The sequence below is a fragment of the Salvelinus alpinus genome, chromosome 2, assembly GCF_045679555.1.
Source record: "Salvelinus alpinus chromosome 2, SLU_Salpinus.1, whole genome shotgun sequence".
Lineage (NCBI taxonomy): Eukaryota > Metazoa > Chordata > Actinopteri > Salmoniformes > Salmonidae > Salvelinus > Salvelinus alpinus.
Genome location: NC_092087.1, coordinates 125506164 through 125529400, shown reverse-complemented (window position 1 = coordinate 125529400; position 23237 = coordinate 125506164). Strand labels below are relative to the sequence as shown.

The 23237-nt window shown below is 42.0% G+C and overlaps 2 protein-coding genes across 3 annotated transcripts in view; one reads left to right on the top strand and one right to left on the bottom strand.

The window, feature by feature from the left end:
* The first annotated feature begins 1354 nt into the window (after positions 1-1354).
* On the top strand, positions 1355-16567 carry LOC139568658 (tensin-4-like). 2 transcript variants are annotated; one of them, XM_071390639.1, is made up of 13 exons: positions 1355-1499; positions 5481-5750; positions 7710-8055; positions 8274-8608; positions 8742-8837; positions 9092-9223; positions 9764-9856; positions 10432-10509; positions 12277-12333; positions 13850-14021; positions 14154-14222; positions 14402-14428; positions 14556-16567. In XM_071390639.1, the coding sequence occupies exons 2-13, from the start codon at positions 5483-5485 to the stop codon at positions 14686-14688; spliced, it is 1806 nt and encodes a 601-aa protein (XP_071246740.1). In that variant the 5' UTR covers positions 1355-1499; positions 5481-5482; the 3' UTR covers positions 14689-16567. The 2 variants fall into 2 exon arrangements, with proteins under 2 accessions (XP_071246740.1, XP_071246739.1); XM_071390638.1 differs by having other exon boundaries at positions 7695-8055.
* A 111-nt stretch (positions 16568-16678) lies between these two features.
* The window catches only part of LOC139568659 (keratin, type I cytoskeletal 18-A-like), a 33811-nt gene continuing 27252 nt past the window's right edge, over positions 16679-23237 (bottom strand). The window contains exons 10-11 of the mRNA XM_071390640.1: positions 22008-22110; positions 16679-18836 (exon numbers count right to left, since the gene is read on the bottom strand). Coding sequence (XP_071246741.1) covers positions 18605-18836; positions 22008-22110 — 335 coding nt within the window. The 3' untranslated portion in view covers positions 16679-18604. The remainder of the gene's footprint in view (positions 18837-22007; positions 22111-23237) is intronic.

Here is a 23237-nt window from a genome sequence, read left to right as displayed (position 1 = left end):
TAGGGTTGGACTGAAAACCCACAGGACGCTAGATCTCCAGGAAGAGGGTTGGGCAGCCCTGTTCTATAGTAAGTACTACACATGATCGAGGGATTCTACAGTGTGGTATAGTATTCTACAGCAGGGGTAGGTAACCCTGGTCCCGGAGTGCCACAGGCACTTCATGTTTTTGGTTTAACTGACCTGGAAGACCAGGTGTGTTGAATTTAGGCACTGAACTGATTAACAGTATACAGCAGTTTACTATAGAATTCTGTAGTAAGTACTGTAGTATTCTATAGTAAACTGTAGTATTTTTTTCATGTGGGAACCCCTACTTCTAGGCTATTTGACATGTTAGATTTCCACCAATTTACAGTACCTTGCTTCAATATGGGTATTTGAAGCCTGTAAGTCTTTATTTGTATAGTCCATCTGTAGATGCTCTACAGACTATCTACAGACTACCAGTAACATTTCAGCTAACTATCTACTAACCCTAAACCTAAGCTTAACCCTTACTGTAACCCAGGGTTTCCCAAACTCGGTCCTGGGGACCCCTAAGGGGTGCACATTTAGGTTTTTGCCCTTGAACTACACAGCTGATTCAAATCCTCAACTAATCATCAAGCTTTGATCATTTGAATCAGCTGTGTAGTGTTAGGGCAAAAACCAAAACGTGCACCACTTGGGGTCCCGGGGACCGAGTTGGGGAATCGTTGCCCTAACCCCTATTTTAAACCTAACCCTAACCTTAACCATAACCTTAGCAAGCAGTTGCTTATCAACAGATAGTTTGTTGATAGTATGATCATCTGTAGAACATATACAGATGGACTATCCAAATAAAGAGTGACCTTGAAGGCTTCCACAGGACAAAAGAACATCACATGACATGGTTAATAAATGGTTTGCATTCAAACTATGGGGTTACAGAGGAGATTAGCAAAAGTCAGACATTGCCAGGCATCGTCTCATTCACCTACCCGTTTCAAAACGGACCTTGGAGAGATCACTTCCCCAGAAAAGCAAATGACAATAGGCTATTGTTTGTAATTAAGGGTTTATCCCTTTACATCCTGCCTGAAAGGAAAAGATAAGACTCGTGATAAGTTGGGTTAGACTCGTGCCCTCTTCACGACCGTGTTCTCTAGAACACTACCCCTCCTTTAAATTAAATCACTCATTCTAGTTACAGATGTCTGTAAAATAAAATAAATTCTAAATCTCCATGAATTATATTATATATATTATATATAATTCATATTTCCTGTTGCTGGCTCAAATGAATATCCTACAACTGTATGTGCTTACCAAGTTGATGACATCATCCGACCTAACCCAGCATGTTAGACCTGCAAGCAAGGGCTTGTGAAACAGTGGGCTGACTGGATGACAGTAGGAGGGGTCGGTAGCTACCAATAAAAGCATTCTACTCTTGGATTCATTTACTTTGAAACCTAAGGGATAATATCAACCCCTTTCTTTACACATTGAGAACAAGAGAACAACAAAACCAGGTAAGATACCTCACCTATATTTCAGTATACAGGATCTCATAAATGGGACGGAGGGAGATTACGAATGCATTTTAATTAGAATATGTATAATGTGTTTACTTATACTTCTGCTGTTACACTTTGGGGAAAAAAAGATTTATGCAAGCGAGTATCAAAAAACATTAGTACTGTATCCATCAAGGATAGATAATTGTGTCTTTACAAATGCTAAAGTAGGGATTTTTCAGTAATAGACTTACACTATAGTTCAAAAGTTTGGGGTCACTTAGAAATGTACTTGTTTTTGAAAGAAAAGCACATTTTTTGTCCATTAAAATAACATAAAAATGATACGAAATACAGTGTAGACATTGTTAATGTTGTAAATGACTATTGTAGCTGGAAATGGCAGTTTTTTTATGGAATATCTACATATCTACATTGGCCAGTCTGAGATATGGCTTTTTGTTTGCAACACCTGCCTAGAAGGTCAGCATCCCGGAGTCGCCTCTTCAATGTTGACATTGAGACTGGTGTTTTGGGGGGACTATTTAATGGAGCTGCCAGTTGAGGACATGTGAGGCTGATAATGGGGCTCTGATAATGGGGCTCTGTACGCCTATGTAGATATTCCATAAAAAATCTGCCGTTTCCAGCTACAATAGTCATTTACAACATTACCAATGTCTACACTGTATTTCTGATCAATTTGATGTTATTTTAATGGACAATTTTATTATAATATTTTTTTTAAACAAGGACATTTCTAAGTGACCCCAAACTTTTGAACGGTAGTGTATATCTATTATTCTTATAAGTATTAAGTGTATCGTGGTGAAGGTGGGTTGGGACCTCATGCACACGCTACCTGCACATACACATAGAGATTGGACGTCCTTCGCAGGGTCGCAATCTAATGCTACAACCTCATGCTACTGCAACTACAGTACGTGTTGCCCTTAAGGCTGATAGAATGTTTTTGAAGTGTGTCACATAACGGAGAGCCTCAGGCATCAACTTTCCTCACTCTGTCTGGAATGTGTAAATAGTAGGCTACAGTACACTACAGCAACACTAAAGGGGGTCTTTATAAGGCCTCCCGAGTGGCGCAGGGGTCTAAGGCACTGCATCTCAGTGCTAGAGGCCTCACTACAGACCCTGGTTTGATCACAACCGGCCGTAATCAGGAGTCCCAAAGGGCGGCGCATAATTGGCCCAGTGTCGTACGGGTTAGTGGAGGATTTGGCCGGGGTAGGCCGTCATTGTAAATAAGAATTTGTTAACTGATTTGCATAGTTAAATAAAGGGTAAATAAAATAGGAAGCAGTTCTTAGATGTAACATCTGCACATCTTTTAATTGCTGTAAATACCTGTGGTAAATCAGGATAGAAAACGTATGGTCTCTGATTGCTGTATCAGCAATGGAAGTGTTGGGGGGACAACAAGAGCTGTGTTGTCATGGCGACTCCCTCTGGCCCTGTGACTCACTGGGTGCCTTGCCCTGTCTGAGACGAGGGGAGGAGGGGGTAGAGTCTATGATCTCCCTCTTACGCACTACACACCCTTCCTCTGACTGCTTCCTTTATCTCCTCAACTATCACTGTAAGCAAACCTTTCACTTTCACAAGAGATTGCATCATACTTCTAGGTCAAACAGTAAACAGGTCTCATATAATTAAGTATTACTCATATTTAGATGCAGCTCCTTTCACTGGGTTCACAAAGAGTTGACCTTTGTTGACAATACTATCAACAATACAATGAAAGTTTGTGGAGGGTTCTTATAGTTCACGGGACAGCTGCAAGTCTATTGAGACTGGGAACCACTGGGTGGAGTCCACACATAATGTGGAAGAGTGATATTTGAACTTATTTGACTCAAGATGACATTGTGTCAAGATAACAATGTGTGTGAGTCCAATGAAAAAGGAATATGTTGTGAATCCTAAAACAAACGTGTAAATCATCTACTGTACCACGTCTGAACTTTTAGTACTGAGCCTTCTACTTGGGTTCTGTCAAATGTCCTTCAACTGACAGCTTTTTCTTAGTCGGCAACTCTGGTTGAAATTACGTTCCTTACAACCAGACAGTTTTAATAACTTTTCCCCTCTGGGTTACTTAACATTTTTATCTGTAATGTAGATTTGTATACATACATGTACATTTTAGCAAAGTGTAAATATAACTTGTACAGTAGCAGGGTCAAGTGTAGGGTAGGCACATCTGTCCTATTTAGGTCAGTTCGGACACAGTGCAATAACCGCCATTCATCCCATTGACACACTAATGTTAGCGATCTCGCCTGTGCTAATCAAATCAAATCAAAGTTTAATATGGGATGTGGGAACAAATCCAATTAACAACCCAAAAAGCACTGTAACAGTAATCCAAATTCCATTTCTATGTACAGTACCAGTCAAAAGTTTGGACACACTTACTCATTCCAGGGTTTTTCTTTATTTGTACTATTTTCTACATTGTAGAACAATAGTGAAATCATCAAAACTATGAAATAACACTTATGAAACCAAAAAAAGTGTTAAACAAATCAGAATATTTATTTATCCGTTATTTTACCAGGTAAGTTGACTGAGAACACGTTCTCATTTGCAGCAACGACCTGGGGAATAGTTACAGGGGAGAGGAGGGGGATGAATGAGCCAATTGTAAACTGGGGATTATTAGGTGACCATGATGATTGAGGGCCAGATTGGGAATTTAGCCAGGACACCGGGGTTAACACCCCTACTCTTACGATAAGTGCCATGGGATCTTTAATGACCTCAGAGAGTCAGGACACCCGTTTAACGTCCCATCCGAAAGACAGCACCCTACACAGAGCAGTGTCCCCAATCACTGCCCTGGGGCATTGGGATCTTTGTTTAGACCAGAGGAAAGAGTGCCTCCTACTGGCCCTCCAACACCACTTCCAGCAGCATCTGGTCTCCCATCCACAGACTGACCAGGACCAACCCTGCTTAGCTTCAGAAGCAAGCCAGCAGTGGTATGCAGGGTGGTATGCTGCTGGCATATATTTTCTATTTGAGATTCTTCAAATAGCAACCCTTTGCCTTGATGACAGCTGTGCACACTCTTGGCATTCTCTCAACCAGCTTCATGAGGTAGTCACCTGGAATGCATTTCAATTAACAGGTGTGCCTTAATTTGAGGAATTTCTTTCCTTCTTAATGTGTTTGAGCCAATCAGTTGTGTTGTGACAAGGTAGGGGTGATATACAGAAGATAGCCATATTTGGTAGTCCATATTATGGCAAGAACAGCTCAAAAACGACAGTCCATCATTACTTTAAGACATGAAGGTCAGTCAAGTGCAGTCGCAAAAACCATCAAGTGCTATGATGAAACTGGCTCTCATGAGTACCGCCACAGGAAAGGAAGACCCATATTTAGCTCTACAGTTCAAGTAACAGACACATCTCAACATCAACTGTTCAGAGGAGACTGCGTGAATAAGGCCTTCATGGTTGAATTGCTGCAAGGAAACCACTACTAAAGAACACCAATAAGAAGAAGAGACTTGCTTGGGCCAATTGAGATGGTTTGGGATGAGTTGGACCACAGAGTGAAGGAAAAGCAGCCAAGAGGTGCTCAGCATATGTGGGAACTCCTTCAAGACTGTTGGAAAATCATTCCAGGTGAAGCTGGTTGAGAAAATGCCAAGTGTGCAAAGCTGTCAAGACAAAGGGTGGCTACTTTGAAGAATCTCAAATGTAAATTATATTTGGATTTGTTTAACACTTTTTTGGTTACTACATGATTCCATATGTGTTTTTTCATAGTTTTGATGTTTTCACTATTATTCTACAATGTAGATAATAGTAAAAATAAAGAAAAACCCTTGAATGAGTAGGTGTGTCCAAATTTCTGACTGGTACTGTATATGCACCGGATGAATTTACACAATATGTACTAAGAATGATATTTACAGCAATAGATATATGTGAGTGAGTTAAAATCCTACTGGTGTGTCTCTTTCAGAAATGTACGTGATGCCTATAGCTGGAGCCATGTCCCACATAATACCCAATCACATTCTGAGGGTGGGTCAGAGTACCTGCCTGGACTCCGGTCATGTGACGGCTCTGGGGTGCAGTCCGAGCGCCATGATGGACCCCAACGGGAGTTGCAGTGAACAGGATGACCTGGACATCTCCCTAGATAACCTGAACCAGCTCATTCTGGAACTGGACCCCACGTTTGAGCCCATGCACTTCAACAAGAGGTCCCAGTCCAGCAGCCTCCACACAGGTAGGACAATGAGTGAGAGGGCATATAGAGCCCAATATTTATTCATATGCTATAATATAGGACTATTTACTTTCTACAGTACAAACTCACGTGCTTTATTTAAACTGTAGTTTATCTACATATATTTTTTGTCAGGAGGCCTACGCCTACGGAATTACTTTCCGTCATTCAATTCAACAGTTTTGAAAATTGAAAAATGTCCAACTTAGTCAACGAAAGGGTTCAGACCTAGGGTACTTTTCGGTCATAAAACATGGCTAGAAACATCTGCAGTTACGTTGACTGGAGACCAAGCCTGAGAACCTTGAATAACAACTCCCATTGTGCCCCATTCATGGCCCGGGGCTATGTAAAAATCCACCCATAATTTCACATCAGTTTAATGATACAAAATAGAGTACATTTGTCTGGGGTTACTGCCCAGACCAAAAAACATACCACACTCAGAACATCTGAGGCAGACACACAGTGGTGCTTTAAATACAGCCAACCTTTAACAGTCCCTATCTGACATGGTCTGAACAACTGAAAAACAGAAATGAGCACAATTCCATATATAGAAGTATTCATTCTTAGAAAACCAAAGAATAAATGGCGTGGGATGTAGTGAATGAGGTCACAGTAATTGTGATGGATATAGTTACTGTTACTACCTACTCATCAACAGATCTCCCCCTTGGTACTAGTCACCGTTCCACGTTAACGCTAGTCACTACATAACAGTGACCCGCCCGTCTCACTCACCCTGACCACAGGACACCTCACCTCAGTGGCATGGGGCAACAGACTCATCTATTTCAATAGGTTCCCGTCGTTACTGACAGGCGGGTAGATCATACAGTCAACCAGAATTTTTGCGGGGACAAGTTGAAACTTCTCTAGGAAATTCTCCATGGCAAAGTACTGCATTCTCACCCTCACAGCAGGAACACAGTGTTTGCTTGGTGTACTTGAATAGGGAGGGTTGGGACTCACTTGAACAAGTAAAAGCCTGCATGACGTGAAGGAATTTCAACCTTCAGTCTTTAGCCTCCCAGGAAAACACTTGTGTGTACTGTATAAACTACTGTAAACTGTATATATACACTGAGTATACAAAACATTACGAACACCTGCTCTTTCCATGACATAGACTGACCAGGTGAATCCAGATGAAAGCTATGATCCCTTATCGATGGCACTGGTTAAGAATGGTCCACCACCCAAAGGACATCCAGCCAACTTGACACAACTGTGGGAAGCATTGGAGTCAACATGGGCCAGCATCCCTGTGGAACCCTTTCGATGCCTTATAGTCCATGCCCCGATGAATTGAGGCTGTTCTGAGGGCAAAAGGGGGGTACAACTCAATACTAGGAAGATGTTTTTAATGTCTGGTATACTCAGTGTAGTATTGACATAATAAAGCCACGCCCATCTAATACAGACACATAGCCATAGAAGGGAAAGGAATGGGATGTATGAGTGTGTACACGTATGAGATTAAACGAGTCTCCACAATCTGCTCTGACTCTAGAGTATGCGGCACTTGAAAAGGCAATACATTTTATCTGTAACAGCACGCAATGGATATGATTTTTGACCAAAGGAAAACAACTATTTCAACACTTCTCATTCATATTATGGGGAAGGAAACGTTAAAGACCATCCAACTTTGAATGTGTGTGATCACTTCTCGTAAGTGACTGTATGTTAGAAATCCGAAGAATTGTGTGACTTATTGCTCGCCGAATAGGGAAGTTCAGTTCATTCACTGGTTAAGCAACTGAACATACCTTTCTCACGCTTCTCTTCGTTTGTTCTTCCTCTCTCCTCTGAGATAACACAACATTAACAATATAAGAAATTGCATAGACCTAGTAGGTTTTCCATTCCCTTTATCCATTTGATATTTAGCACCATTTGCTCCAACTTCCTCTGGCGTTCTCCCTCTCTCCTCTCCAGATGACTTCTCTCCAGATGAAGACGTCTCCAACTGTGTGCTGGTCCCCAGAAGCTGTTCTCCAAGGAACATCTCCACCTCCTTCTCCCCCATCTCCCCCTCCTGCAGCATTCCCATCCCCCTGTCCTCTGCTTCTGGCTCCAGGTGCAGCCCCCAAAGCTCCCTGGTGTTCTCTGATGCCTCCTCTCGCCCCCCACTGCCGTGTGGAAGTGTCGTCCGCCGGCGGCTGCCCTCAACGCAGGGAGGCGAGGTGGGCATGTGTTCATCCCCGGTCACCCTGCGCATGTCACACTCTCACAGGAACAGTGCCGTCTCGATGATCTCCACGTCGCCCGGCTCAGAAACCAGTTACATGATGGGCAGGTCAGACTCCTTCACACTCTGTTAATACATGCTTTTGGAAATGACTTTAATATCTGAGTTTGATGCAAAGATAATGGCAAGTTAGACCAGTCATGACTCCACAGAGCAACACTAACTTGGGTTGTCACAGATTGACACTTGAAAGCTCAATCAATCCTCTGTCTGGACTCCACAGTGCCGTAAACACATTCTCTCTTCAACTCATCTCTCTTCCACAGCTATCAGTCCTTGCTCAGTGACAGTGAAGGCGACAGCCCCGAGTCTCTACTCCTCTACCGCACATCCAGCTCCTACAGCGACGTGTCCAGGTCCTTGACCAGGCCGTTCACCAACAAGCCCTCGCCGACCGGCCCATCACCACTCGGCCACGTCCAGGGGATCCACAGCAGCCCTGCCTCCCTGGCCGGTTCCCTGACAGACATCCCTGTGGTGTTGGTCAACGGAGCTCCAGAGCGGGAGCTCAGCCCCCAGTCACCTCCAGAGGCAATGGTCCCAGACATACAGATCAAGCAGAGGCCCAGCTCCAGGCCATCGTCGCCATCTCCCTCTCACTGTGAGTCCTGATGATGATGATCCTTGTCAATCCGTTTAAAATCTAAAATCTCAGTCCAGTGCCCTCTGCTGGGAAAGGGTTTGCGCGTATTCAATAATAAAAGCATGTGCATTTTATTTTCATGGTCCCTCAGCTTTACAAGGCCATTTCCAAGGCAACCAGCACTCCATGAAGTTTGTCATGGACACCTCTCAGTTCTGGTTCCGCCCACACATCAACAGAGTTCAGGGTAAGCATTTTGAGAAGAAATGGGGAGCCGATATATTTGGCAACAACTGTATGTACATTGTTGCATTTTATGTTCTTTATTAAGTTTTAAAGACGCAAAGCAAATGTATGTTTAAACAGAAAACAAAAGCTTATCTTAGACTAAAATGAATTATTTTATTAACACTTGGTCTACAACAGAGTGACAAACAATGGTGACTATGGGGAAAGCCCTGCACTATCTGAGCTGTATCTGTGGTACCTGTGTGATTGTAGCTGAGGCCATAGTGATAGATAAGGAGCCGGGGACCTTCGTGGTGAGAGACAGCACGTCCTTCAGAGGCTCCTTTGGGCTGGCTATGAAGGTGGACCAGGTGCCTGTCAATAAATCCCCTACTGGCCAACCAGGTAAACAATCCTGACGTCCTTCTCACCATTCAACACTGCTGCTCAGAATAAACACACACACACACCACATCACACAGTCCAATAAACAGAGTATACACAACTAAAGCACACTAAATGCCAGGATCAACACCAGTGTGTCTTGAAAAGACCTGATAGGTATTACCTAACTCTCTCTGCTGCTAACATGAGTGGGAATGTCGGTCTGTGTTGATCCTGAAATCTGTGGTGCAACCGGAGGCCACTCATTACTCATAATGTCTACCTCTGTGGCAGTGCAAACACTCAATAGTATTTGATTACCCGGAATGTTATTATGGTGTTTAAATCCTGGCTTCGTATATATATCAGTAGTAACTATTATCAATGTTACACTATTATCACAACACCACATCATCAACGATACCACAGTCACAGTAGAATCAAAGCCATCTGTCCATATGTTATCTAACTGTCATATCTAGTATCAGATTCGTTTTCAGTAAATACTACACTGCCTATCTGCCTTGTCTCTTTTACTGACTCTTGGCTTCTTTATTGTAGCGGAGGGCAGCTCAGATCTCGTGAGGCACTTTCTCATTGAATCGTCGGCCAAGGGCGTCCGTATCAAGGGTTCCTCACACGAACCATACTTCGGTAAGAAGTAGGCTACGTCAACTTTGTTCATTCATAGTGTGACAATCTATCAATCCCACACTTCTTTGACAGTTTGCTCATTCATGGTAAACAATCTTGATAAAAAGGCCCACACCCTGGTTTAGGAGAAGCATGAATCACAAGACTTGAGTCAGCCATGTCTGGTCTGTGTCCTGAAAACTGGGAGGCGGAGGGATGGAGACGTTTTCTTTTCAGGGCTTTGAGAGATGTGGGCTTCTATCCTATGTCCTGTAAGAAAGAATGAAAGTAGATGAGATTTATATTGGCTGTACCGCAACTCAAACAATCACTCTATAGAAAAACAACAGTTGAGTCTGATTGTGATAATCTATGCAGATCTCAAACACATTTGTGATGTTGAGGTTGCTTTGTCGTTGCCTTGGATCCTCAAGGCTACTCTGGTGCAGGGACGCAATGCCATGACTCAGAAAGAACACCCATGCCCTCTTGTGGACATTCCTTGAAACAACATGAATACTTTATCATTTGATATGCACATTCAACCACTTTAAGTTAAAACAATTGGACTGTTTTTTTTTTTTATCCCCTTGCAGGTAGTCTGTCTGCCCTGGTCTTCCAACACACCGTCACTGCATATGCCCTACCCTGCAAACTTCTGCTCCAGTCACATGGTATGCTATAATACTTTAACGAATAGCCTAAATCTATTAGGCAACAAGCCACAGATGATGTTTACATACATTTTATGATGATGTGAATAATAGCATATTCCACATATAAGACAACCTTTTTATTTCTTAACCAGGCAATTAAATAGTACAGTTGAAGTCAGAAGTTTACATACACTTAGGTTGGAGTTTAAAACTAGTTTTTCAACCACTCCACAAATTTCTTGTTAACAAACTATCGTTTTGGCAAGTCGGTTAGGACATCTACTTTGTGCATGAAACAAGTAACTTTTCCAACAATTGCTTACAGACAGATTATTTCACTTATAATTCAATGTATCACAATTCCAGTGAGTCAGAAGTTTACATACACCAAGTTGACTTTGTCTTTAAACAGCTTGGAAAATTCCAGAAAATCAAATGACTAATTTGAGTCAATTGGAGGTGTACCTGTGGCTGTATTTCAAGGCCTACCTTTAAACTCAGTGCCTCTTTGCTTGACATCATGGGAAAATCAAAAGAAATCAGCCAAGACCTCAGAAAATAAATTGTAACCTCCACAAGTCTGGTTCATCCTTGGGAGCAATTTCCAAATGCCTGAAGGTACCAGGTTCATCTGTACAAACAATAGTAAGCAAGTATAAACACCATGGGACCACACAGCCGTCATACCGCTCAGGAAGGAGACTCGTTCTGTCTCCTAGAGATGAACGTACTTTGGTGCGAAAAGTGCAAATCAATCCCAGAACAACAGCAAAGAACATTGTGAAGATGCTGGAGGAAACGGGTACAAAATAATCTATATCCACAGTAAAACGAGTCCTATATCGACATAACCTGAAAGGCTGCTCAGCAAGGAAGAAGCCACTGTTCCAAAACCGCCATAAAGCCAGATTACAGTTTGCAACTGCACATGGGAACAAAGATTGTACTTTTTGGAGAAATGTCCTCTGGTCTGATGAAACAAAAATAGAACTGTTTGGCCATAATGATCACCGTTATGTTAGGAGGAAAAAGGGGGCGGCTTGCAAGCCGAAGAACATCATCCCAAACGTGAAGCACGGGGGTGGCGGCATCATGTTGTGGGAGTGCTATGCTGCAGGAGGGACTGGTGCACTTCACAAAATAGATGGCATCATGAAGAAGAACAATTATGTGGATATATTGAAGCAAAATCTCAAGACATCAGTCAGGAAGTTAAAGCTTGGTCACAAATGGGTCTTCCAAATGGACAATGACCCCAAGCATACTTCCAAAGTTGTGGCAAAATGGCTTAAGGACAACAAAGTCAAGGTATTGGAGTGGCCATCACAAAGCCCTGACCTCAATCCTATAGAACATTTGTGGGCAGAACTGAAAAAGCGTGTGCGAGCAAGGAGGGCTACAAACCCGACTCAGTTACACCAGCTCTGTCAGGAGGAATGGGCCAAAATTCACCCAACTTATTGTGGGAAGCTTGTGGAAGGCTAGCCGAAACGTTTGACCCAAGTTAAACAATTCAAAGGCAATGCTACCAAATACTAATTGAGTGTATGTAAACTTCTGACCCAGTGGGAATGTGATGAAAGAAATAAAAGCTGAAATAAATCATTCTCTCTACTATTATTCTGACATTTCACATTCTTAAAATAAAGTGGTGATCCTAACTGACCTAAGACAGGGAGTTTCTACTAGGGTTAAATGTCATGAATTGTGAAAAACTGAGTTTAAATGTATTCGGCTAAGGTGTATGTAAACTTGCGACTTCAACTGTATCTGTTTGGTCTACAGATCTGAACAAAGGACAGGAGGGAACAAGGTCAGCACCAGAAGACAAGACCAAGACAGGTGAGAATTGTGCACCCACCGTTCATCATTAGGTTATCGAGTTGTGGTATCAATTCGCCAATCAGCTAGATAGTTTTATATTATTCTGTCTCTAAGGAATAACATGCAACAACATCATATTTCATGAACATGTTTGGTAGGCCTTAATGGTGACTGGCTAGAGAAGTATTCCAAGCTAGCTAGCTATAGTAGCCAGCATTTCATTGTAATATTAGTGGCTTACCTGAGTAAACTTGCCCTTACAAAAAAATATTGCAGTTTTGATACAGCAGTAAAAGTACAGTAAATGCAATTGACTGGTATTTTAGCAGAAAAAATTGCAGCATACTGCAGTTATACAGAGTGCAGTACTCTGACTGCACATTTTTTCCGTAAAGGATGAAAACTGCTGCATTGGTTATCTTGAACTTGTTACAGTTCAACTATAAGTTAGTTTCCCGTAATATACTTTTGGAACATATTTAAATATTTACAAAGTCAGCGAACAGCATCTTCAGGTAAGCCGTGCAGAGATTCCCTAAAAACACGCCAATTTGATATAGCTACTACTTGTGTGTAGTTGGTTAGGAGAATTAGGTTAGCGAAAATGCTTTCCTAACCTGTTACAAAAAGTCACTTGAATCGAAGTGGCATGTTTTTTAGGGATTCCAAAGCAGTGCATGCCAAGAAAGCTCAAAGGTGAGGTGATCACCTGACCCCTCGTGACTCCTGCCAAGTATCTGGATCATCGCAGTATTCTTGATACAGCCAGAGATTTGGATATTGACGAAATATCTATGTATTCGTCTCGGCAATTGGATTCGTTGTCCACAGAGCGGAATGGCGCGCTGTCAAGCTTCCACATATTCCTCTATTTGGATTGGTGGATACATTTAGTTATTTAAATACTATTTTGAATATTCGATGAGGGGTGTTGACGTCAACCGCCTGTGTTCAATGGAGAGTACGATTCTATGCAAGCCTAACAATATGCATAGACCGTCTCGAATTTCAACAGGGACAACTCTGATATAACGTTTTCTCAAAGTTGCCAGGATGTCACGTGAATAACAGTTATATCAGTACACTCGTAACAACCTAAACATGATGAAACTTATATCAGATCAAATAAGCCTCACGTATCAAAATAGCAATTCATGTTTATCTTGACTAAATTCAACACTCTCTCATTGCCACCCATACAAAAACTCCTCACCTGCTTATTAATTAGGAATCTGCTTAACGTGGACAGATTTTATACAGTGCGGTATGAGTGCAACACAAGCTACAACAATGTTGCAACTTCTTGCATTAAATCAATTATGCTGCATTATAAACAGTCATAGTAGATTACATTGCACACAGCATTTGGACTCCTATAATATTTAGGGAATGACTGGTAAGTGTAGAAATCTGCAGTACAATGTAGTGGTTGTCCTCCTCTCCTGCATGCCGCAGTAGACAGCTGTGATCAAAAGCACCACACTGGTTTCTCTTCTCTCAAATGAATTCATGATCTTCCTTGTCTTCTCCCTAGCTTGCAATTTCCTCTACCTGAGTGCAATCCCCACTGAGATGTTGACAGGGCCGTGTGCTGTACAAAAGGCTGTGTCCTCCACCTTCACGATGGACCTGAGCACCATCACACCCACCATAGTCAACCTGAAGGTGTCACCCAAAGGTGTCACTTTGACAGACATCCAGAGAAAGTAAGAAAACGATGGAGTTTTTCTGAATTACATTTTCTTTTGAGTGTTCAATGACTCTACAGCTGATGATGGTAATGACTTGTGAGACCTTTCCTAATTAAATGAAATCCGATGAATGTGTGTTCCCATTAGACTTTTCTTCAGACGTCATTACCCTGCACACATGCTCAGCTACAGTGGTGAAGATCCAGACAAGAGACTGTGAGTTGATTCTTTCAAAAGCTTGTGTTTCAGGGCCCTGAGTTTTTCCTGGTAAGGTCATGTGGTCAGGAAAAACATGGGGCCTACAAATCAGAAATAAAGTCCACTCTGATTGGACTGTTTCCCTGTCCATTTTAAACATCGTTTTAATCTCTAAATTCTACCACTTATCTTCACAGGTGGCACAAGAGTTCCAAACCAGCAAGGTAATGTTATTCATTATTAGATAGCTTCAGCATGCATTTGCCCATATTATAATAGGTATAATTTGTGAATGAAAGCTAACAACAATGTAGGCTAATATCCAACTTTGATTCTTTTTTTCCCCTCCAGGATATTTGGTATAGTGGCAAAGGGCACTGAAGCGGGTATGGAGAATGTGTGCCACGTCTTCGCAGAATACGACCCTCTTCAGCCCTGTAATCCGACGATTGAGTTGACACAGGGCATAATTTTCAAACCATAACCTCACTCTGTCCAGTATGGGAAGGTGAGATAAGACAATATCACCAGACTGGATGTTGGAAGCTCTTTAAATCACTTCCGTCAACGAGGGCGCCCAGAGCCAGACCTGATACAGATACTCTGATGTGTCAATTCTCTGCCCGTGTATGCAGGTTCGAGATCCGAGTTAAATGTACGCAGAAATGAATAGGGCCTGATTTTTTGGGGGGATTTAAAAAAAAACATTTTAATAAAAAATAAATCCACTGAGTAAATCTAACATCCGATTCTCGAGCTGCAACACACAGACATGTACGGAGTTTGTGTCAACAGACATGGAGATTAATGCATAATTTCCCGACGTAGCTACCTCGTGTCTGCCCCACCTCCTGTTTGTTGTGATGCTGGGTTTGCCGACTGTCAGCTGCACGTAAACACATGGACAAATCCCTTTTCGACTGCGTGTGTTGTAGAAAGGTAAACACTAATTGTTTCAAGTAAACGTTAGTGAACATAAAATGGACATTCAGTGGGTTCTAAAGTGCCAGCGTTTGCTAGTGAAAGAAATTAAATGCATATATGAAATATAACTGGTCGCATTTGTGCGAGTGTGATATACATTTAATTCTGCGTCACATTAGTTGTATTTTCCGCGCAACATTACGGCATTAGCCTATTGCTAGAGTAACCTAGTGGTTAGAGCGTTGGACTAGTAACAGCAAGGTTGCAAATTCGTAATCCCCGTGCTGACAAGGTACAAATCTGCCGTTCTGCCCCTGAACGAGGCATTTAACCCACTGTTCCTAGGCCGTCATTGAAAATAAGAATTTGTTCTTAACTGACCTGCCTAGTTAAATAAAATAAAGGTAAATAAATTACGGGGGTCACGCAACCTGATAGTCTGTAACTGTAATTATGATCCACGTCACAAAAAGCATCACAAAAGTATAATCAGAAATAAATATAAACATCTTGGCATTAAATGGAGTCGGGAGTTTAGAAGACTGCGCGATGAAGAATGAATGAGTGTCCGGTATTAGCTATAGAGGCAATGCTTCTAAAATGCCTTTGCACTAGATTTGAGATTTTATCAATTTTGAAAATCCAAATGATGTATGCAGCTGCAAAGAAATACAATAGGCACCTTCACACAGACAGATTGCCAACAACAACCATTGAGCAGAGTCTGGTCAACATGCGCAAAGATCAGGCCTGGAGAGAAATCGGCTGTGGTGCTGGGGACATTGGTCGTATTCCACAGCAATGCAGACTGCGAACGAATATTCAGTCTCGTTTCCAATAACAAAACCCAGTACAGAGTCTCCCTCAGTACAGACATGCTGAGTGCCCTCGTCACCAAGGTTTCAATGATTGCCAGTGGAACTGTTTGCCACAGGGAAGTCTACCCCGATCCCTCCTATTGGCAATGTCAGCGATATCTTCGTTAGAAGAGTGTTTCAGCCCATGTGTAATTCTAAATCTGCAGGGACAAATTCTAACTTGAGATCCATGTGTCACTTGCATTTTGGCACAACTCTCCCATTTACACTAATGGATGAGAAAATGCGATTTATGGGCATGCAAGTTAGAATTGGGCCCTAATATGGGTAATTTGATTATGTATAGCCTATTGCTATGCTTCATGACAATAATTATATTTTTTCCTGCACTAACATTATCATATCTATTTTGTCAGATGTTGTATATTATTGTGTATTGAATACAAAACGTATCTATTTCATATTTTGTCATATTTATTTTATATTTAGGATAATAATGAACTTAGTGACAAGAATGTTTGTGTCTTGTCCCGTAATGGATCTTTAATATCCCTGCAGGCTGCACCCATACCCCAAACACATACCTGCCAAATACATTAAAGAATCTTGAAATACATGAAATAATATGACTCTGTGGAAATACATTATCTCTGAAAAATGTGCAGCATTCGTACAAAAACCCATGACTAGAGAAATATACTGTTCTATATTTGTAAAAAAAAACACTGAAGACAGCGTTTTTGGTGTTTTATTTAAATGAATACATTGTTAGATAAAAGCGTAATTCTTCATTCTAAAGTTAAAGAGCTCCAAAAACGAAAAGAAGATTTAGTCCCAAGTACTCCACGAAGCAGAGCAAATCAAGCGCATGAAGAACTGCATAGAAGATCATTGTTTTTAACATTTGTACACATGAAGAAACCAACTGCAATGCACAATGGTATTATCTTCGCGTCATATATTTGGTGCCAACTCAAAAACATAGCAAAAAATAAAAATAAAGATATTGTCTTATAGAGTGTAATCAGTCATATAGATATGATGTATACGACACAACAATACCATAATAAAGCATTCGGGATACTGTAGAGCAACTATTTACAAATACCGGCCCCTGCTGGCTAAACCAGGGTATATCTCTGCGATACAAGAGGAGGGTTAGATTAGAAAAGGGCTCTCCGTCTCCAACCCTTGGAGAGCTTCCGTCCTGTAGGTTTTCGCTCATATCCTAATCTAGCGCACCTGATTCTAATAATTAGCTGGTTGATAAACTGAATCAGGTTAGTTACAACTGGGGTTGAAACGAAAACCTACAGGAAGGTTGCTCTCCAGGAAGAAGCCTCACTGCAATTTCGGGTCACAGTGAGCAGTGTGGGGGGAAATAAATAGCTAATTTGTTTTACTGTACATTTCTAACTTCGTTGCTTTGTTTTGGCTTTGTCCATATATAGATAATATATAGACTACAGTTGATTTACAGCATTATAAGGAAAAAGCCCAAAGTACAGGCTTCAGCCATAGGCAAACTGTCAGTGCTGGGTTGATCCATGACTGCATAGCAAAACCATTCGCATTTTACACACAGCGAGCGGAGAAGAAAACAACCACCCTTAAATAGTCCACAGTAGAATGCCCCACAACTCTGATGGCTCAGCCTTTTCCCATGTTTATATTTTTCACCACCTGTATAAAGTGTTAGTTGTTACCGAGGGATGGTTGGATTATACATTTGTTAAATGTGGTGACTACAGTGAGTACTATATACTGGTATCATGTATTATTGACCACAGGGGAAATCTCTTGAACATCGGATTTAGTCACATTTGCCTTGGATGGCAACTTCGTAAGTAGGCAATATGACTCTACTTTTACACATGATTAAGAAATGCTGATATATCAAATGAAACACACATTAACCCCTCATGTACATGGTCTTCTGTGGATGGTTTGGTCATGGGGGTTGCAAAATGGCTGCTGGTAATGCTTATGTCACAATGATGATTGTGGGTGATAGTGGAGTTGCAGGAACTTTGATGGCATAACAATATCACTCTGGTCAATGGCTAGGTTCAAAATATACAGGTTAGTACAAGAGGATTCTAATTTAGCAATAAGGCCCGAGGAGGTATGGTATATGGCCAATATACAGCGGCTAAGGGCTGTTCTTATGCGCAACGCAGAGTGCCTGGACACAGCCCTTAGCCGTGGTATATTGGCATATACCACAAACCGAGGTGCCTTATTGCAATTATAAACTGGTTACCAATGTAATTAGAGCAGTAAAAACAAATGTTTTCATACCCGTGGTATATGGTCTGATATACCACAGCTGTCAGCCAATCAGCATTCAGGGCTCGAAACACCAGTTTATAATATTTCATAACTCTTTGCAATTCATGGGACCAGTGTTGCTAGTTAGCAATGGCGCTAATAGTTATTAATGGACCTGGTCGGTCCCATGAATGTGTTAATTTTTTGAATGCTTCCGCATGGAATGTCTTAATTGTCTTAACCTTCCCATCTTCAGCCTAGGTCAATGGGAAGCAATGGTGATATCACTGTCAAGGGTAGGGATGCTGTTGCCAGATCACAACATTTATGAGGGAGGCAATTCAATGATGATATCACCCATCAATGATGGGTATACTGTTGCCTCGACTATACTGTTGCCTCGACATTTGCCGCGATGGTGGGGATACTGCGGGACCTCTTCATCACCAGGCGGACCTCCACGTCGGGCAGGCTGTCCTGCTTGGTCTGGGCGCAGCCCTCGTCTGCCACCGCCATGTGCAGGTCGAATCGTAGCGACACCGACTTCTTCCGCAGCTTGGGGTTCCCCTTGAAGAAGGAGCCCTCCCACTGCTTAATCACCTTGTCGATCCTGTCCGTCCTGGGGGGAGGGAGGGAGGGAGGGAGGGGGGGGGGGGGGGGGGGGGGGTTGGGAAAACAATGGGTTCGGTTTTAAAAGGCAATAGATGCTAGACGGCAACTAGAAACGTAGAGTACATGTGTAGAAACAATCAAACAAACATTCCTTAAACAAAGCTGGTGTGGTGTTGTGAAGTGTACCCTGGCCACAGTAAACCTGGGGTAAATCCTAATATGGTATCTCTAACTGATGATTGGTCCTATATGATTGTATGGGTGGAACTTTTACAGTAAAAGGTATGTCAGAAAACCCTTCCCAAACACACAATGATTGTACATGCCTCATGAACAGTTAATTGTGATAAGTATCCAATTCAAAGTCAAGGAAAGTTTACGAGATGACACAGTTAGTAAAACAACTGGCTTAAGCACCAGGGCGACGATGACTCTGAAAGCAAACATTTTTATGCGGCCGTTCCCATCCTGGTTGGTACAGTGTGCGGTTTTAACACCTGATGTGTGCACAAAGAATTTAGGAATGACAGACGCCACTCCCTCTTGGGAAACGCCGATGTCTCCACATCTAATGAAGCTTATTAAGGAATGTCTCTCAATGAGAAAGATTCCCAACAACCCCCAGAACGAGAGCTCATGCCAAATTTATGCCACATTTCGCAACTGAATATACTGCTGTTAATCACTCCTGGCTTAGGCATGCAGAGGTACTTCCCTGTGGGTGTGTGTGTGCGCGTGCGTGTCTGCGCATCTTGTCTCTCGGACAAGATGTTCGCTAAGGGAGGGAAAATGGGAGTGTCTCTTGGTGTCATCATTAGTCTAACAAAGACAATACACACAGAAAGGTGGTTCATGTGAAAGATGTGTCAGCTGCTACCGAAAGTGGTAAAAAATGTGCCCTGAATTATATTTAGAATACCTCATTTAACAGTTTGAAAATATATCCCATAATAGTCTCTTGAATAACATAAGTAAAGCATCCCTGCTCCCTTCATTGTAGTTGACACTCTCTGACACTAAGGAACGATTACTTTTCACACTGACTGAAGCAGGCGGTGACATTGGGTCAACAATCACGATTAATAGGTCTGATAAGGGATGTGACGATCATGAAATTTCATCAGCCGGTGATTGTCAACCAAATAACTGTCGGTCTCACGGTAACTGACCATTAATTAACCTAAACACATTTAGCATCTGCTGGCTTCCACACATAGCCTACAAGCCACTGATGCAGACCTTTGGAACATCTACATTTTAAAAAGTCTAATACATCCATGTAATATAGCCTACACTTTAACAATAAATCCATTCTTTATTTTAGACAGGTATAAAGAAACATGATGAATATTTCTTTTTAGTCTATTTCACAAGAACAGAATAGCATACTCTGAGTTGACCTTATGTTAGGCCCTCTGAGTTGACCATATGACTATGCCATATGACTGTGGGCTACACTAGTTCATTTAGTAGACAAGATGTGCTTAGAATTCCGTGGCATTTTATAGTATGAAGAATACAATAGAATAAAGCTGAATAAACTAGAAATTATATTTTCTCCAAATGATTTGAGGGAGTGTGCATATGCAGCTATTCTGTGTTGAGCAGTTAACAAAGAAATAGGTACTCCTATATTCTTAATTTAGTTATTAATGTACCTTTAGTTGTTCTTCAAACATTGGGCTATATGTTTAGATGTTTAATACATTGTAAGGATGCATGATGCCACTCTAATGATGATTTGAAAAAAAGTTGCTTGAAAGGCATGAGCTCTGCTTTGTTCTTTTTGCACAGGCTGTACACACTTCATCAGTCTCTCATTCACAATTTGGCAAGCACTTGATAATGCCTCAAATTTCATGGCGGCATCCCCTTTGTGTGACCGTAATGCACTCTTAAAAATCCATGCCTTTTGCGGCCAGTGACTGTTGTGCCCTTGGGCTAAATATAATAATTATAATTCCCTTTTCGCTACGTGCTCCGAAGCACTTCTCACTCACATGGCTCTCCATCACGTGATCGGGTCTTTCTCACAGGCTACAAGTGAAGACAGACACATCGGGGATGCAACTGCACGCATTCTTATCCAATTCCGAGGTGCATATTGAAGATATTGGAAGAACTGTCCACATTTACTTTTCGTCAGCCAACAAGATGAGTAGGCCTAACGACAAGCAAAAGCACTAGCCTATGTCAATCTACCCTCCCCCATTGTACAAAAGTTGACTTATTCTATAATGTGCAATAAATAAACATTGCAAACATAGTCTGGGACAGTTGTGGGATGTGATAGATTCCAAATTAATGCAACCACTACCATCCCAAAACTTTTTTTTATGCAATAATATGTGTGTGAAATTTGTTTTGATTCAGAATGGACCATTATTATGCACTTGTCTCGAAACGGGCAGGGAAAAAATACATGTTTCTCTGCACTTAAATAGCGAATGGAGGACGCTTTTCCTATGCTTCATTTTTTTATGCTAGCCAGGTAGGCTATACTGTTGTAAAGAGAAGCAATGTGCTTAATATTAGGAAAGTTGAGAAAAAAATATAGTAGGCCTAGCCTATACAAGCTGATGGGATCCTATTTTTAATAGAGGCCATCATTCTGTTTTCTCACACAATTAAATAGCCTATGGAAATGTTGTGCAACATGAGCTCATGGTCTCTCATGAAGTGTTTGATTAGATTTTCAAATACATTCTTCTTGATGTCAGAGTGATTAGAGGGACATGCTAGACAACAACTAGAAACATAGAGTACATGTATAGAAACAATCAAACAAACATTCCTTAACAAAGCTGGTGTTGTGAAGTGTACCCTGGCCACAGTAAACCTGGGGTAAATCCTAATATGGTATCTCTAACTGATGATTGGTCCTATATGATTGCATGACTTTTACAGTAAAATATATGTCAGAGAACCCTTCCCAAACACACAATGATTGTACATGCCTACTGAACAGTTAATTGTGATAATGATCTAATTCAAAGTCAAGGAAAGTTTACGAGATGACACAGTTAGTAAAACAACTGGCTTAAGCACCAGGGCGACGATGACTCTGAAAGCAAAAATATTTATGCGGCCGTTCCCATCCTGGTTGGTACAGTGTACTCAGCACAGGTGTGGCGGTAATACGGTCACCGCAACAGTCCTATGTCTGATAAATACTTACTCCACGGTGCCAGTGCCTTCTGCACTCTCCCTCACCACGTTGCCTTGGAGGAATTCCTGGGTCTTCACTGTGGAAATCCTCAGATCGTTGTCTCTCTCTGGCTCTGCACATAAAACACATACTCAAATCAAACAGAAATTTGATTGGTCGCACACACATACACTACATGACCATAAGTATGTGGACACTTGCTTGTCGAACATCTCATTCCAAAATCATGGACATTAATATGGAGTTGGTCCCCCCTTTGCTGCCATAACAGCCTACACACTTCTGGGAAGGCTTTCCATTAGATGTTGAAACATTGCTGGGGGGACTTGCTTCCATTCAGCAACAAGAGCATTGGTCGGGCACGGATGTTGGGCGATTAGGACTGGCTCACAGTCGGTGTTCCAATTCATTCCAAAGGTGATTGATGGGGTTGAGGTCAGGGCTCTGTGCAGTCAAGTTCTTCCACACCGATCTCGACAAACCATTTCTGTATGACCCTCGCTTTGTGCACGGGGGCATTGTCATACTGGAACAGGAAAAGGCCTTCCCCAAACTGTTGCCATAAAGTTGGAAGCACAGAATCATCTAGAATGTCATTGAATGCTGTAGCGTTAAGATTTCCTTTCACTGGAACTAAGGGGCCTAGCCCAAACCATGAAAAACAGCCCCAGACCATTACTCCTCCTCCACCAAACTTTACAGTTTGCACTACACATTGGGGCAGGTAGTGTTCGCCAAACCCAGATTCGTCCGTAGGAATGGCTAGATGTTGAAGCGTGATTCATCACTCCAGAGAACGCGTTTTTCGATGCTACAGAGTCCAATGGCGGCAGGCTTGTGTGCGGCTGCTCAGCCATGGAAACCCTTTTCATGAAGCTCCCGACGAACAGATCTTGTGCTGACGTTGCCTCCAGAGGCAGTTTGGAACTTGGTAGTGAGTGTTGCAACCGAGGACAGACGATTTTTACGCGCTATGCGCTTTAGCACTCGGCGGTCTCGTTCTGTGAGCTTGTGTTGCCTACCACTTCGCAGCTGAGCCGTTGTTGCTCCTAGACATTTCCATTTCACAATAACAGCACTTACAATTGACCGGGGCAGCCCTACCAGGGCAGAAATTTGACAAACTGATTTGTTGGAAAGATGGCATCCTATGACGGTGCCACATTGAAAGTCACTGAGCTCTTCAGTAAGGCCATTCTACTGACAATGTTTGTCTATGGAGATTGCATGGCTGTATGC

Bases quoted from the DNA above. Each gene is read 5' to 3' on its own strand.
- LOC139568658 (XM_071390638.1), top strand. From the start codon at position 5,483: ATGTACGTGATGCCTATAGCTGGAGCCATGTCCCACATAATACCCAAT. The intron at 8,609-8,741 runs GTGAGTCCTGAT...ATGGTCCCTCAG, and splicing joins GTCGCCATCTCCCTCTCACT to CTTTACAAGGCCATTTCCAA. The intron at 12,334-13,849 runs GTGAGAATTGTG...TCTTCTCCCTAG, and splicing joins AGAAGACAAGACCAAGACAG to CTTGCAATTTCCTCTACCTG.